We start from the raw sequence: 17,383 nt of genomic DNA, 5'->3' as shown, positions 1-17,383 counted from the left end.
AACAACTTGATATCAGATCCAACAGTGAGACGCCTCATTTGAAAGCTAAGGCCTACAAAAGTGATGGGAACTTTGCTGTCACGTTGTCCCCGCGTTTGTGTCACATTTTTGAAGCGTTTTGTTGTGTGTTCGTCTCTTTTTGTCACTTTTGAGTTGCATTTTTGTCACCTTTTTTCCCCCAAGTTTTCATCACATTTTTGTCACGTTTTTCGGCTTTTTTAATGCTTTTTTTTGCAATCCAAACTGGAGAAAATGTGCTCGGTTCAGGAGGGGGGTTAAGAGGTTAAAAGCCCTATACCTGTTTTGTTTTTATTACAAACAATGAAAAAGTCTTCCTCTTTCCTCACATATTTGTAGCCTCGTCTCTGATGAGTTTATGGACGCGTTTCACAACTGGCAGGGTCACTTTTCACGGTCACAGAAATGCTAAAAACTGGCCTTCACGTTCATGTAATGGATACAAAGGTTTCAGAATGAGATGGACAGTGTTTTTCCACTATTTCTACAATAAGGATCCACAACTAGAAAACAAGATCAGGTATAGGGCCTGTAAGGCACTATGTCACAGGCCTGGAGACTAGTGGGAGACTCCAGTTGCCGCTGGTCATAGAGATGTCTCCGAGACGTCCCCTAGAGATAGTGAGAACCAGATGTTTACACTTCATAAAAAAACACATTAGCATTTTTCTCTCACTGTCTGACATGAACACCCATCTGTGCCCAAGCTTTAACCTCCTGGCCGATGTCTTGAGATGTTGCTTCAATATTTCCACATTGAGTTCTTTCTTCATGATGTCATCTATTTTGTGAAGTGCACCAGTCCCTCCCACAGCAAAATAACCCCACAGCATGATGCTGCCACCCCCAAGTACAGGACTTGTTTCACTCTGGATAATGACAAACTCTGACCAGGTTCAGCCACTTCACCAGGTCTTTTACATTTGTTCTTGGGCTGATCTTCACATTTCAGACACAGTTCATCTCTGGGACACAGGACCCACCTTCTTTCTGATCTGTATGATGACTGGACATTTACATCATTGTTTTAACCAGTGAACTTGAACCTTCAAGTGTCTGTAGAAAATTATGTCTCTCATTCTTCTGGATTTGACAAATGGAAATATATATTTTTTAAATTCTAATTGACTTAAAAATAAATAAAAGTTAATTCTGGTTTCATGTCAAACAGTGAGGAGAAAAATACAAATGTGTCTTTTTATGAAGTGTATGTAAACATATAAGGTGAGTCTCCAGGTAGTCTCGAGAGGCGTCTGCATGGTCTCCGAGACCTGTCAGATACCAGAGAGATCTTAAAGAGTCTCTTTGAGATCTCCTTGTATCTGACAGGTCTCGGGGACGTCACAGAAACGTCTCACAGATTGAGGACAACAAATAGTATTTGCAACGTGGCCACAGATACTTGAGACCCAGTAGACCTCTCAGAGACCATGCAGAGACTCAAATCAAACCTGTTTGTTTTCACCGAGGCTACCTTTGACCTCATTATACAGATTGTAAAATAAAAACAATGTTTTCATTTTCGAACAGAGATAAACACTCTCTGCTCACGGCTGATACAAACTGGACAAAGTTCATTATGGACTGAGCGGCATGTTCATTTTGAACATATTTTCATTTAGTCTTCAGTTCAGATTTACTCAAATAAGTCTCGTCAACTTTAGTCTACTTTTAGTCGACTAAAATTGCATGTAAATTTAGTCGACTTTGCATTTATAATGTTTATTATAATCCTATTTAGTCAGCTCCTGCTTCATGTTTCTTCTCCCACATGAACAAAGCTCACAGCTGTTTCTTTGGCAGAGGATTTAAATAATATGAGTTTTTTTCAGACTGTCAAGTTTGGATGATTTTAGTCTCTTCTTTTCATTTTTATTTCTATTTATTTTTATTTTATCTTGTCTTAGTCAATAAAAACATCAGGACATTTTAGTCACAGTTTTAGTCTAATAAACAACTTTTAATTCGTTTTACGTAAATTTTAGTCGCGAAAAATATGACTTTGACTCAAATTCAGACTAAATATTTTAGTGGACGAAGTAAACACTGTTAAGGAGAACGTTACTTTTCGCCCCAGAGCAGCTTGTTCCTGCTTCATTGTGAATGTCCTGAAGTGTTGGAAGCTGAAACTGTAGTGATTTTGTGCGGAGAGAAGCGGATAAATGTAAGAAGACTGAGCCTGACATCAGCGCAGCAGCTCATAGTAAACACATCTCTGTATGAGCTCGCCCCTCCCCCTCTCTGCGCGTGCACGTGTTGTGTACGAGTGCGCGCGTGCTTGAGAGACGCACGTTTGGCACGTCCACAGCTCTGACGTCACCAGGCAGGGAAACCCGAGCCAAACCCGGCCCCTTTAAGGGACTGCTCCAAACTCTGTTTACTACTACATTAGTACTACTACTACTACTACTACTACTACTACTACTACTACTACTACTACTACTACTACTACTACTACCACTACTACTACCACTACTACTAATACTACTTCCACTACTACTACTACTACCACTACTACTACTACTACTACTACTACTACTACTACTACTACTACTACTACTACTACTACTACTACTACTACTACTACTACTACTACTACCACTACTACTAATACTACTTCCACTACTACTACTACTACCACTACTACTACTACTACTACTACTACTACTTCCACTACTACTACTACTACTACTACCACTACCACTACTACTACTTCCACTACTACTACCACTACTACTACTACTACTACCACTACTACTACTACTACTACTACTACTACTACTACTACTACTACTACAACTACTACTACTACTACTACTACCACTACTACTAATACTACTTCCACTACTACTACTACTTCCACTACTACTACTACTACCACTACTACTACTACAACTACTACTACTACTACTACTACCACTACTACTAATACTACTTCCACTACTACTACTACTACCACTACTACTACTACTACTACTACTACTACTACTACTACTACTACTACAACTACTACTACTACTACTACTACTACCACTACTACTAATACTACTTCCACTACTACTACTACTACCACTACTACTACTACTACTACTACTACTACTTCCACTACTACTACTACTACCACTACTACTACTACTACCAGCCAAAATATTTTCTAACATTAGTGACATTATTTGAGTCAACCACAGGTAAAAAGTAGTGTCCCAAATAATTACTGAAGTAAGAATAAGAAAAGTAAGAAATGTTACTCGAGTACTGAGAGTAAGTGAGTGAAAAAGTCTGCTTTGCTTCATTGTGAAAACACAGTGGCACGAGTTACTCTATAGATCATTTATTTGTCACATACAAAGTTAAAACAGTTCAGAACATGTAGTGAAATGAATAGGGACACCTCTGGAGCTATAATAAAGTGTTCATGAGGCATAGGGCCTGGGGGATAAAGCCTGTATTATTTTACTCAAGAAACTTCCTTTGGATAATACGGAAGTACAAGTAAAAAGTACTGTGTGAGAAACAGTTGAAAAAGTGACTTAACTACATACACCTGAGTAAAAGTATTACCCAAATAAGTTTTATTCCCAGTCATTTTATGAGTCATTTCAGCTCTAAAGTACTGACCATTTACTTTGAACAGAGTCAGTTGTCATCATTGTGGCCCCTGAGGGATTTGGAACTGAAAAGGGGCCGCGATGTCCCGCACTTTGGAAATGGCTGCCCTAAGACAAGCCACAACCCAAATAACAATGTCATTTACAGTCATATACAGTATCATATATCATATTTTCCACACATTTAAAAAAAAAAAAAAAAGCAGGCCTTTAAGAGTGAATTGGTGATAGAAACAATCCAATAACATCCATTTGAACTGACCGGTGCAGTTTCAGATAGAATACTGTATTTTTAGAATACTCTTTTTGGGTAACTGTATAGGAAAACCGGTACTTGGTTGGTTAGCTTCATATCCAGCCGTAAATAAGTTCATAAGTTCTGCTTGTTATGAACTTATTTACAGCTAAAAAGCATGATCTGTATTTGTAATTGAAAATAACATAAATTAACATGTGTTTCTCATCATGTATACAACACATGTGTTCATAGATAGGCTACAAAGCAGCGTGAAAATATTCAGAGTAATGGAACAAGTTACAAAATACATTATATCGCAAGTATTCAGTATTCTGTAACTGAATACAATTACAAACATTCTCCCCAAGGCTGCTGATACTTCACATTTGACCCACTCTTCATTTCGGTGAACTGGTTTTACTTATTTACTTGTTGTTCAGGAGCTTTTGCCACTGACAGATTTAATCTCGATTACTTTCTTTAGATTTGAGACTTTTTGCATCCCATAAACAGAGAAAACATTTGGAGTAAAGAAGCCAAGTCTGTCAGCCCTCTCTCTGGTTAAACCATGACCAGAGGGAGGGCGCTCTCTGGTGGTCAAACATTGAACCACTAAACTGTATTAAAGACGTGATTTGTACAATATTTTAGGGGGAAATGTTCCCAGGTTGTTCACTCCTGGCTCCGCTCCTGTTCTTCTGTAGCGTCTGCGTCTCGCAGCTGTTTCTCCACCTCCTCCGGGATCGTCACCTCCATCAGGTTCTCCATCCCCGACTGCGGCTCGTCCCCGATCAGCACCTGCACACGGAGAGAGTTAAGGAAACCACCACGTTTGTTCAGAGGAGGACACGTGTCAGTATGAGGAATAAATAAGTCCATAAGGCAGAGGAACAGACAGTGAACTATGGGAACTGTAGAAATGTGTAGAGATGGATTTACGGCCCTTTACTGGAGCCGAGTCTTTGGGGAACGTTCATTTCAAAGAGCTGTTCAAAAGACTGGCTCTTTTTAATGTACAGTTTTAGTAAGACCAGACAGAAAACTCACAATATCTAAGACGCCGTTAAATTAAAATGACAATGGGACTGATATTTATGCTTTGAAAAAGCTGTTTGTGAATCCAATCTAATCAAGAGACTGGAACTGTAGCTTTGACTTTAGAGCTTTCACTGGTGTGGCCGAGTCGGGCTGATTCTTGTGTTCGTTCAGGCGAGTTCTGGGGAAATTGACTGAAAAAAACATCTGGCTCTTTTCACAATCGAAATCCGGAAACAGGATTTCTGCAGCATCAGGTCAAATTTGATCCTTTTTAACAGGATCTACAAATCTACAGAATGTTAATAGTGATTAGAGACAGTCGTGCTCGAATGTTTACATAGCCTGGCAGAATTGTAGATTGTTTGTTTTATTATTGTTTCACTATTTTTCAGAGAATAGTGTATGGTCCAGTATGGTCAACTGAGTTTACTCTTTTTTACATCATAATGAAACAAAAAATAAAAAATAAAAATGCTTATTTATTTTTAGTCTTCTGTATGCATGCCCCTACAGCCTTATAGTTTGAAGTTTTTATAGCTTACTTTTAGGTAAAGTCTGTGTTATATGTTTTATGTTGCATGTTTGCACTGAGAAAAAAATCATAGTTTGTGAACCTGTTCTCAAACAATGGAAATAAAAACTATTCTGATTCTGAAAGTACCAAAATGACCCTGATCAAGTTTACATTCCCTGGTGATCTTGGCCTGATAATATGCACACAAGTGAACACCAATGGATTCGAATGGCTACTAAAGGTAACCATCTATGTTTGTATTTATTGTGTGTATTAAAGGTCAGTGAGTTTTTAGGCTCCTGACCGACCCTTGCATCTTTCATCCAGTGCTGCACTGACATTTCTGGTTTCTGAGTCATGAGGAAATCAAAATAATTGTCAAAGGATCTGTGAGAAAAGCTAGTTGAAGCGTCTAAATGGGGAAGGGTTATTAAAAAGACATCCAAAGTACTGAGAGAATCGATCAGCAGTGTTCAACCTCGAAGTGGAAACATGGGCAGCATGGCCAAGTCACCAGAAGAAAGACATTACTTCACAAATGCCACAAAGTATCCGCTTACAATATGCCAAACAGCACAGAGACAAGCCTCAACATTTCTGAAACAATGTCATCTGGAATGATGAAACCCACAACCATAAACGTTACAACTGGAGGATGAACAAGGCCTGTGATGAACGCTGCACATTCCTACAGTGAAACACAGAGGAGGATCACTGATGTTTTAGGGATGTGTGAGCTTCAGGGAACGTGGTCAAAAGTGATTTCAGGATAAATGCAGCATGTTATTAAAGAATACTGGAGGAAAAGTGTCTCATCAGCCTGGAAGCTGCACATGGGAAATAATGTTCCCAGGAATTTACAGGAACTGGAGGCTTTTTGCCCAAAACAATGGCCAGTTTTACCATCCGAGGAAATAATGAGGCTCATTCACAACTACCACTAAATAATCCAAGTTGTCATTGATGTTAAAGGGGAAAAAACATTTATATGGTATTAAAAGAGCTATCCTTGATTTTTTTAATTTTCTGTTATTGGAATAAAATTTGTTTTGTCCTTCTGTATATGGTAAAAGCAGACATTTATCCAAAAAACACTCGCTTTAAAGCCTTTGAAACAGTCATAAAATGTCATGGAAATGTAATGTTTTCCTCCCTGAAAGTTGTGAAACCTGATTTAAACTCATGCCCGTATAAACTTCGCAACGTTCATTGTGTCTACTTGTGTTACAGTATCACTTTTTGGGTTCATTTTGTCAGACACGTGTCACTTATAAGTCACCGCATGCCGGTGATACTTCTGATGCCGGCCTGCAGATGGCGGCTGAAACATGAAAAGGTAAAAGATCTCTAACCCTTGTGTCTGACAAAATTAACACAAAAAGTGATACTGGTTTAAACTCAGTCCCTGTGACGAATTTTGCTGATGTAAATGCATTAGGAAAGTTTGGACCAGAAAATAGCAATTTGAAACTTGAGTGACCCTGTTTCTTTGTACAATCAGGTATAGCTCCTTTAAAGGAACAGGCCACCATTTTTTACATACTGAGATATGTTCTTCCCTTAGCTTAGACAAGTTCATTTGTACCTGTCTGGTCTTCACGCGTGCCCTCAGTCACGTAAACACAGCACAGACGGCGTTAGCATTTAGCCTCTCCCTCTCTCCACTATAGCTCCAAACCAGGTGAAGATAGAAGCTCCCAAGCTCTTCCACGTTTTCCCTATTTAAATATGGTTACGTGAAGTGTTACACTACCAAGTATCATTACACCAAAGATTTTCTAAGCGGATAAAAAGGGGAACTAAAATGTAAGGCGTAATAATACCAGGAGTAGTTCGGCGTCCGCACAGTAAAGTGAAGATATTACTGCGCAAATTTGGAACTACTCCTTTGTGTTATCATTCACATTCTCTGAAAAATGTCAAAGATTCTGCCAGGGTGTGTAAACTTTTGAGTTTTGAACTGTATATCGGGTCGATATTTGTTTATTATACAATATTGATTATCAGCCGTTAAAAAAAGGCCAATATCTCTGGAACCACGAGTGATTCTTTAAAACGAGCCTCACATGAACTTCCTCAGCTTCAGTGGAGAAACATCGTCACAGGTTTATTCACCTCAGAGGCTCAGATCCTACTTTATATGTTTTATCTTGCAGGCATTTGCTTATAATCTCAGAACTAAAGAAGCAGAGGCAGGCGGTACATTTACTCAAGAATCTTTGAGTAACTTTTCACACCTGGCACAGTGACTCTCATGTTAGAGCAGTGGTCTCTCCCCAAGCTTTACCTCACACAGGCCATACCAGACTGGAATATTTTCCGCTCCGGTGGGCTGGTGTTTTGATCATGTTTCTGTGGCGTAGAGTTTGACCCCGTGCTCTTTAATCCTGGTGCTGGAGCAAAACATCGATATATTCAGGACATGGACATGTACTTAACTCCCCGCCATGTTAATGTGAAGAGGAGGGAGTGTTGTAGTCTGAGTCGTTTGTAACACACCACACTTCAGAATAGGGCAGCATGATAAACTTTTATTGAATAAAATTGAGGTTTTAGATTCTGCAATTACCTAACCTCAAGGGGCTTTTTTTGCCTTGCTCCTCCTCCTCTATTTCTGAGCGACGCCTCAGGCTTTGGGCGAAAGCTCTGGTGCACTGTCGTTTGTACGAAAGACTTCAACTGCCCCTTGAGCAGTGCTAGAGGAAGACCAGGCCCAATGTGTTTAAGCATTTAAATGGCATTAAACAGCTGTTTTCTAAGTGTTTCTTCCTTGAACAGCAAAGAGCAGCTTCACCTCAGAGCCATGCTTTTACAAAACCCCAGAGCGCTTTGAAAGGACCTTTTCAGAGGAGCAGGAGCTTCACAAGCTGAAGTGGTGGATCTACAAAGCTGAGTCTTTCCTGTTTCTGACCTGGATGAGCTTCTCAGCCGCGCTCTCCACCTCGCTCTCCGTCTCCCAGCTGTGGAACTCCCTCATGAGCGGGTAAACCTGTCTGTCCTTCAGAGCGCGGCGCCCCCTGGCTGTGGCGCAGAGCAGCAGCAGCGTCTCCAGCAGCATCTTCCTCAGGTCCGGGTCCGACTCCCGCTGCTTGTCCTCGGGGAGGTACTGGAGGTCCAAGGGAAGACCTGCACAGAGAAGCTTCTAGAACCAGGGCTGGGCGACACTGATACAAGAACGATTACCATGATGAAGCCCTTGAGAAATATGTAATAAAGTGCTGTAAACATCTGAATTTCTCAAAAGGATAGTTGTCCTGAACAGACTACAAGGAGTTAGTTTTCCCAAATATGTTTCCATATTTTTTTAAAGTTTATTCTAATTCTTTCCTGTCATTCATCCATGCTTCTTTCTTTAATTTTTTCCTTTCTCTTCAATGTTTTTTTCCCACTAATTTCCTCATTTTTCCCTCAATTTTAAACTATTTCTTTCCCCATTTTTTTTTACCACTTGTTCCAAATTAGTTTTTACCTTTTTTCCCCAATTGTTCCTCCCTCTTTCTTGACACTGCAGCTAAACTCGATATTCTGAATTTGCCGATCTTCCACACAGCCATTTGGATATGATCTTGTGGACGATGGAAGGCCCAGCTGGAGCCGAGGCAGGACTTGTTCTTACCCTCGTTCTCCTCCTCGCTGAGCTCCTCAGGTCCAGCCAGCGGCAGCAGCAGAAACGGCAGGACGTCCACGTCTTCACTCAGTAACCGCTCGTGATGCTCTGGAGGACATCGGACGTTTACTCAGAGGGACTTTGGAGCTTCTTTAGTTTATGGATAGTAGTTAGTACTAGTAGTAGTTAAGTTCTTAGTGAAAATTTCTCCTTGTGTTTGTGTGTTCAAAGCTCAATAAATCTGTCAGGAATTAGATCTGTAAAAATTCTAGTGTTGAAAAATCTTCCAAATGTGGTTGATATGAGTGGGAGCCTGCGAAGAGTCTGTAGGAGCGACTAAAATGGAGATGTTGCTAAAGGAATAGATAGTACTGAGATATGTTCTTGCCTTAGCTTTGACGAGTTCTTTAGGACCTGTCTGGTCTTGCCCCTTTGCCTTCAGTTACGTAAACACAGCGCAGACGGCGTTAGCATTTAGCCTCTCCCTCTCTCCTCTATAGCTCCAAAACTGGTCAAGATAGAAGCTACCAAGCTCTTCCACGCTTTCCCGATTTAAATATGGTTACGTGAAGTGTTGCACTACAAAGTATAATTACACACAATTAAACAATGTTGATTTTCTAAGCGGATAAAAGGGGAAACTACATTGTAAGGCGTAATAATACCAGGAGTAGTTTGGCATCCGCACAGTAAAGTGAAGATTACTGCGTGGATTTCGAACTACTCCTGGTATTAGTAAACTATAAGTTGAGAAGAAAAAACAGCCGATCTTTTCATGGCAACAATGGGGAGGCCTTTGTGACTGCAGAAGAGCCACAGAGCATTCAAAAATGATTCAAGGCTCAGGTCGTGGTTCATTATTTCAGAAGAACAACACAGTAGAGCCGTGCGGCGCTACGAGCATCGAGTTAATTCACTTTGCTGCCTGGTAAAGATGACAGACTTTGAGAAAGCTTCTTACTGGAGCACGTGTAATTCAGCCTGTCATGTTATGCTAAGTTAGCCTTTAGCTTTGTAAACGATGCAGCTGTTTTCTCTCAGATGGTCGACCTGGACCTGAGAAAACGGCCCTAAAGTTTAGTCCCTTTGTCTGCACATGCGCCCCGTGTATGTTTGTCCCGTCTCTAGCCGCTGCTGTCTCCCACGCAGGAAATGACCATATTTGGATTACAGCGTCATCTCGGGCCGCAGCCTTTCGTGCAACACGTGGATACCAAACATGTCAGTATTTGTGAATGAATAAGCGTGGGAAAGAGAGCTTGGTCTGCTTTTCTACTCTGACAGAGTAAAAGCTAAGACGTGAACAGTAAAGGCGCTCACTGTGGTCGAAGCAGCAGTTCCTCAGCGTCCCGATGACTCCGCCCCTTCGCACCACGGAGCCTTCGAACTGAGTGAAGGGGAGGAGCCTCTGCACCACACACCTGCAACAACGTAAATACAGGATTACAATCACAGAAGTGCATGAGGCTCTTTGAAACTCAAGTTCACGTGTTTTAAGTCCCTTCTTTTATTTTTCACATAGTTGTTAGGAGTTGACCAAAATATCTGCAGATTTTAGTCACAGCTTGTCGGTGCAGAACTAATATTAAAAAACAAACTGACATCATTAAACCAGATTTGAAATGTTCCCTTTTTTTTTTTTTTTTATTTCTCCCCTCCTTTCTTTTTTTATTCACCACCCCATTTTCCTTGATTTTCCCCCAAAATGTCGCCATTTTTTTTCTTAAATGCTATTTTTTTCCCAGCCCCCTCCCAATTTATTTTATTTTTAATTAACCTCTTAACCCCCGCCTGAACCAAGCGCATTCTCTCCAGTTTGGCTTCACCCAAATCGAAAGGCTCCTTGAAAAAAAAGTGTCAAAACAGCGACAAAAATGAGACGAAAACGGGGATGAAAATGCCACAAATCAGCAACAGAATAGTGACAAAAAGTGATAAGAATGTGGGGAAAAATGTGATGAAAACTCAACAAAAAGGCAATGGAAATACAGTGACAACGCCAGGCAGGGAGAGCGTTGGGGAAAAAATAGTAAGACAGAAAAAAGAAGATAAACTAATGTAAATTCAGACGTTCACAGCACATTTGTGATGTTTTGCAGAAATGTTGAGGTTGACCTGCTCGGGTCCAGCAGCTCCTCTCGGGCCTCCGGCAGCTGGCTGAAGTTGGACAGTAACGGCCCGATGAAGTGCAGCGTGGCTTTAGGGTTAAAGTTCTCACAGCAGAAGATCTCCACCAGTTTGGACAGTCCCACTTTGTCCTGCAGCACCTGAACGCAGCGCCACAGAAGCACACGTTCAACATCCATCACACACGTTAGAGTTAAGTTCACCTCTTGCTACACATGCATCCCTCATATTGAACTGTCACATTGGTATTTGGACATGTCATGTTTCCCGTGTTCGCCTTGAAGCCGTGTCGTGGTGAGGAAGGGCATCTGACCTTGTAGACGGCGGGGCAGGTCCGGTCGCTGCGGCTCAGGTTGGACAGGATGGTGCAGATTTGGTCTGAAAACGGAAACGAAGGATCCAGGAGGTTTTTGCAGAGCAGCGGCAGGACGTCCAACTCCGACACCAGCACCTGAAGGCAACATGGGCGGAAATACCAGTTACACAGGTCCGTGAAGGCAGCACGAGGAAAAGTACAGGCCCTGAGCGATCAGAGTGGTGTGTCAGTGGAAAGGAAAGAAAAAAAGTGAAAAAATAATATGAAAAAACTTTGGGGAAAATACAGTGGTTGCAAAAGTTTGGACAACCCTGTAAATGTTCATGATTTTCCTTTATAATCGTTGGTTGTCTGGATAAGAAATGTCAGTTAAATATATCATATAGGTTTATATGATTTATGGAAAGTGTGCAAGAATTATTTAAACAAAATTAGGCATATGCATAAATGTAGGCACCCTTGTCATTGTATAGATTTCAATACCTTTAGCACTAATTATTAGGACTTAAAATTGGTTTGGTAACCTCAGTGACCCTTGACCTCCATACACAGGTGAATCCAATCATGAGATACTACTCTGGTATCGGGAAAAAAGTTTAGGTTCTACTGATATCTGATGCTTTGTTGTTTCAGCTCAAATCAAATGATTTGTTTTTCCCATTTTCTTTCCATTTTTTCAATTTCTTGCCCAATGTTTCACCCAATCTTCTTATTTTCCTTATTTTTAGCCACATTTCCCCCAAAATGACACTCCATGTTTCACACATTTCCTGTCATTGGAGATGAACCTGATATTGTAAATGTGCAGACATGATTGTTCTGCTTTCTGGTTCTAGACAACACATATTTTGGTATAGATATAAAGATAAAGCTTTGTTCAGATATAGAACTGTACCCAGCCCTATACATGACCAAATTAACAAAAAATCTTTATTTCACTTCTCAAACATCACTCTTTGTCTCCTATATGATATATTTAACTGAAATTTCGTATCCAGACAACCAATGATTTATAAAGGAAAATCATGAACATTTACAAGGGTGCCCAACCCACTGTAGTTCAAAACAATTGGGGGAAAAAGTGAGAAAAAAAAACAGGAAAAAATGTAAAAACAAAAAAGTGAAAAAAAATCCCCTAGAGGAAATGGGAGTTTCACAGGTCCCTGAAGGCAGCACAGCTCATATAAAAAGACCTCAGTTTGATGCATCAAATAAAAGAGAACCATGGACAGATTGTGTCTGTAGCGCCCCCTGGTGGTGGGTGTGGAGGCACCTGGTGCAGAGACTCCTCGGCTGACAGGTTGATGAAGGTGAAATACACGTCTTTGACGATGGCGATGGAGGGGTCAGAGGTCAGCGCCCACAGGGCCCTCAGTAAATCCGGTTTGGAACCAAGGAACAGGCTGCCGTCTCTGAGGAGGAGAAAATATATTGCGATTCGATTTTGATATTTGATCCATTTAAATACACAAACTGCAAAAATGATGAGGGATGGAAGTCATATTACTTTTAGACTTTCATCAAACCACATATTCCTGCTCAAACACATTGGACCAGAACACAAGAATGGACTTTATGTGGACACGCCCTCTTTACATACACTTTGATCTGCTGCAGCTTAAGCTGAGCTCAGAGGCTCCACTTGTCTGATCAGTGACATCTGTCACTCAAATACAGAGACAGAACAAGAAGCACAGCCTCAGTATCTTAAGTTTCGGTTATTGCGGTCATCAAACCTGGATTGTGATTGGATATGGATAAGCTAAAGGCCGGAGCACACCTGAACACAGCCCGTCAGAGGCTTTTAACAAAGCGAGAGCGCTTTGATTTGAGCTGAGGCTGAATCGAAGAGTCACATGGTTTTGCTCAGTCAGGTCTATGTTTTTGGCTGAAGGGTCTTTATAACGGAGCCTCTGTCCACAGTTTGGAGGAGACTGAGGCTTGAACATCATTTATTTCAAATATTAAATATTTATCCAGACTAGTGTAAAATCATCTTTAAAAAAAATCCAAACAGAAAAATGGATGTTCTTGTCAGGAGTTTACAGCTCAGACTGAAGCCTGATCCTGACGGTGGTTTCTGTGTGTCTGCTGCAGCAGATCTCATCTCGGTCTCCAAGGTTTACAGCGTCACTCAAGCCTCAGTTTGCGTTGTCTCAGAGAAAATAACAGAGGACACTCTTTGTCCGTGTGTGCGGTCGCCTTAAGACTAAACCCAGGGTCCGGCCTGTGTCTCAGGACTCAGGTTACAGTCACATGAGGTCATGTTTGTTGTGGGCTTTGGGGCAGGTCAAATCATATGTTGCACAGTTACAGCGGTGTAAACTGTAATAATGCAGAGTGATGTGATCTGCATGCCCTGTGCAGCTGATGTTCACAAAAATGAACATCTCAGTATTTCTGGGACTTTCTCGATAACGATGATGAAGCCATATTTTTGCAAAACATCAGAAATCTGTAAAAATGTGCTGCAAACCTCTACATTTACATTGATTTGTCGCTCAAAAAGATCATTCTCGTGAACAACAGAAGGACAGAAAAACAAAATGTTAGTTTAGGGCTGAACGATTTTGCCAAAAATCAATATTGCGATTTTTTTTTATCAATATTGCGATTTAGATTTTATTGCAATTTTTTGCTAATAAAGTTTTTGTTGCAATACAATTATATATTTACAACTGATTTAAGAAAGTATTACTTACTCTTAAGTCCTTTATAATCACATGGAATATAATTCCAAATAGTCCATGAGAGGCAAAAGTGTGTGTTGAAATCCCACAGTGACACGTGTCAGAGGACGTGCCGCGCCGCTGCGCTTCAGTGTGCGTTGGGCTAAATACAGAGTGAGCGCTCACTGTTCCACAAACAATCTTGGATATCCCCCTCGCTGCAGCTGCTTGTAGTTGTAAACAACAGCACGTAAGCTCCGCCTCCGGGTCTGTCGCTAAAGGTAAAGACGTCTTTCTTGTTGTCAACGCTGTTTTGCTTTTCAGTTTGCCAAAAAACTCAAGTTTGTTATTCAGTCCTGGCTCAGTCCTGGTTTATAACTGGTTTAGTTAGCTCTGGGTTTAAGTTATAGCTATAAGTCATAGCTTTTCTTTGCTCCATTTGTGCTGAAGCGGCTCAGTATCTGCGCACACGTCCATGTTGCTTTTATAGACTCGCTGCAGGTCATATTTTGACATATATTGACATATACTGACATATATTATTATTATTATCATTATTTATTGAAACAGGGACAATGTACAGAACCATTAGTCTTTACAAGAGGAGATGGTTTGTACCAGATTTAGCTCAGCAGCTATTTTCCAGCAGCTAAAATATCCAATTCCACTAAACCAAAGCTTAATAAAATCTGCACCTTTTTATCTATTGATTTCAAAAAGTCGATCAGGAAAAAAGCTCTGGTTAACCTCGTGTGCAGAGCTTTGTAGTTCCCGATTACGTTTTGATTGTTGGAGTAATTACGAGCACAGCAGGAGTTGTTTTTCATCATTGTTTGGCTGTAGCTTCACTCGCACTCAAAAACCTCCAGGTCGTAGCCACCCCCCAAGGCGCAAACCATTATGGGTTATATGCAAGTAGCGAAAGTAGTGAAACTTTTGCCGTGTTTCTCTAACTCTCACTACATTATATTGTTACTCTAGCTGGCTGCGTGAGGAGCCAGCTAGAGTAAAACTGCAGGACCAAAAAGAAACGCTGCAATGCATAATTCACCCAAAAAATGTCGGGACGAGAATCGCACAATGTAATATCGTGATATATCTGCGGATCGATTTATTTCAACTCCCCTATAATATTGTTTGACCTGTTTGCGGACAGTCCCAGCTCACTCTCCCGTTATTACCGTGTCGTTCTGTAAAGTAAAGTATTGTTTTGGACAGTTTCGTACTTGTTTGCGGACAGTCCCAGCACACACTCCGCGGCTCCCGCCTTCACATCGACTCTGGTTTCTGGTCTGAGGAACGACAGCAGCTCCGACAGCTCACTCTCACTCAACATCTTCAACAGATAAAGAAAATACAGTTGACTACAGAGTGTCCTCCTAAAGTCATAGGTCTCTCGAAGGCTTTTAATCCCCCCCAAATTCTACACAAATTGGGACCAAACCCCTCAAAAAACAAACAGTGATCAGGTCCAATATTTATGGATTTTCTATTTTGAGATTTCTTCTTTTTTGTACCTCTCCTATAATGTATACCCGGGTAGGCAACTTTGTGTCATGGAGGGTTGATTTTCATCCTCACCAAATCACCAAGGACCAAACCTTACCACTGATGCTTAAAGTGAAGAACCATTAGCTGCAAATGCCAATGTTGTGCATTATATATGACGTAGTGGGATGTTCTGCCAGGATCTTCCTTTTGAAAGACAGTATTTTCCACATTTTTACAGTAGGCTGGTAAGTGGAGCCAGTGGGTAAGTTTATCCACCATTATACTTTGAAAATATAACATTTTTAATTTCATGTGAGATTATAGATTTGATTTTCACATGATTTAAACTTGCCAAAATCTACAGATGTTGCATATGAAAAGACAAATTCACATTTTTCTTTTATTGTTTGCATAAAAGTGCTAATGGGAAACACTAAAATATAAAATTGAGATTTTAAGATATGAAGATGCTCCCACATTTCTGGTGTAAAATTACACTTTTGGGGGTAAAATCAACATCTTAAAACACACACTCTCCAGGCGATATTTTTTTTATAAACTCCTAGTAAAATGTTGTATTTACATTATATTGTTTTTACACAATAACCACTTAAGCAAAAAGTGGCTCATCTCTCCCACTCTTCCTCGGACTTTAACAGGTATTCATGCTCTTATTTGCGTTATAATATCTATCAAATTCACCTTGTTCAATCCTTGAGGGCCGGATTTGGCCCCCGGGCCTGACGTTGCCTACCCCTGTATGCTATTTTATTTTTATTTTTTTCATGATGCATTTTAAGAAAAAAACATTCTCCTAAATCAAACACCAATGAAACATTAATAAAGCCGTTAATAAAACTATATTTGACATTGATACAAAGTTTGTGGTGGACATTTTTCACTCATAACATGACACGTTACAGCGCTACAACAGCTCCACGTCGCTCTTTTTCTGCACAACGTTTATTATTTCAGGGACAAATATGAACCTACCTTTAGTGGCTAATGCTCCGCACTCATTCCTTTCATTAATTCAGCTTCAGTCTCATAAAAAACGCAGATTTTGTCACGTTTAGCTCCAAAACATGTGCAAAACACGGCACTGTTTCTACCGGGTACGTCACTTCCGGTTTCTTTCCGCAGGGATTCTAGTATTTTCAACTATTTTTTTATTTTGTCGTGAATAATCAAGCTTAAAAATGTTTTGTAACAATAAACAAGAGAACATTGGACACAAAAAAAAATACAATAATTTTACGTTTCTCTTCTGCCGTAAAACTGGAGTGAAGTGACACTCGGTGGCCGCCAGATGGTGCCAAATCCACTCTATTCCCTTCATTATTATGTATTTTCTTTTAACTTGAATTAAAAATTTGCTTTGCGTGTAAATCGAGAATATCCAAATCTAAAATACATTTAGCAAGTTATTGACCCCTTAACCCCCACCTTAACGCAGCGCTTTCTCCAGTTCAGCTTTACCCTAATCTAAAAGCTTCTTGACTGGACCTTGCAGCCTATATAAGCCAGTGTAACATCTCATTTGAAAGCTAAGACCTACACAATTCTTGAAAAAGTGATGTTTAACCTCCATGAGTTTGATCCTGGAAAAAAAGGTCAAATTAAAAAAACTGACGGTAACTTTTTTGTCTCCTTATTGCCAGGTTTATGTCACATTTTAATTGTTTTTTCTGTTTTTTTTCTGTGCCTTTTTTGAGACACTTTTCCGTCACGCTTATCTCAGCTCTGCATTTTTGCCA

At 40.4% G+C, this 17,383-nt stretch overlaps 1 protein-coding gene across 1 annotated transcript; it reads right to left on the bottom strand.

The window, feature by feature from the left end:
• Positions 1-4,472: 4,472 nt before the first annotated feature.
• Positions 4,473-16,748, bottom strand: hgh1 (HGH1 homolog). The gene is made up of 9 exons (XM_079556988.1): positions 16,620-16,748; positions 15,362-15,471; positions 12,740-12,878; positions 11,464-11,601; positions 11,139-11,290; positions 10,344-10,444; positions 9,033-9,131; positions 8,328-8,542; positions 4,473-4,662 (listed from the first exon to the last, which is right to left on the bottom strand). Exons 2-9 carry the CDS (start codon positions 15,469-15,471, stop codon positions 4,537-4,539), a joined length of 1,080 nt encoding a protein of 359 aa, XP_079413114.1. The 5' UTR covers positions 16,620-16,748; the 3' UTR covers positions 4,473-4,536.
• Between the last annotated feature and the right edge of the window lie 635 nt (positions 16,749-17,383).

Source organism: Gobius niger, assembly GCF_951799975.1.
Source record: "Gobius niger genome assembly, chromosome: 5".
Lineage (NCBI taxonomy): Eukaryota > Metazoa > Chordata > Actinopteri > Gobiiformes > Gobiidae > Gobius > Gobius niger.
The sequence above is the reverse complement of the archived record's forward strand: the minus strand, read 5'-3'. Positions and strand labels throughout refer to the sequence as shown.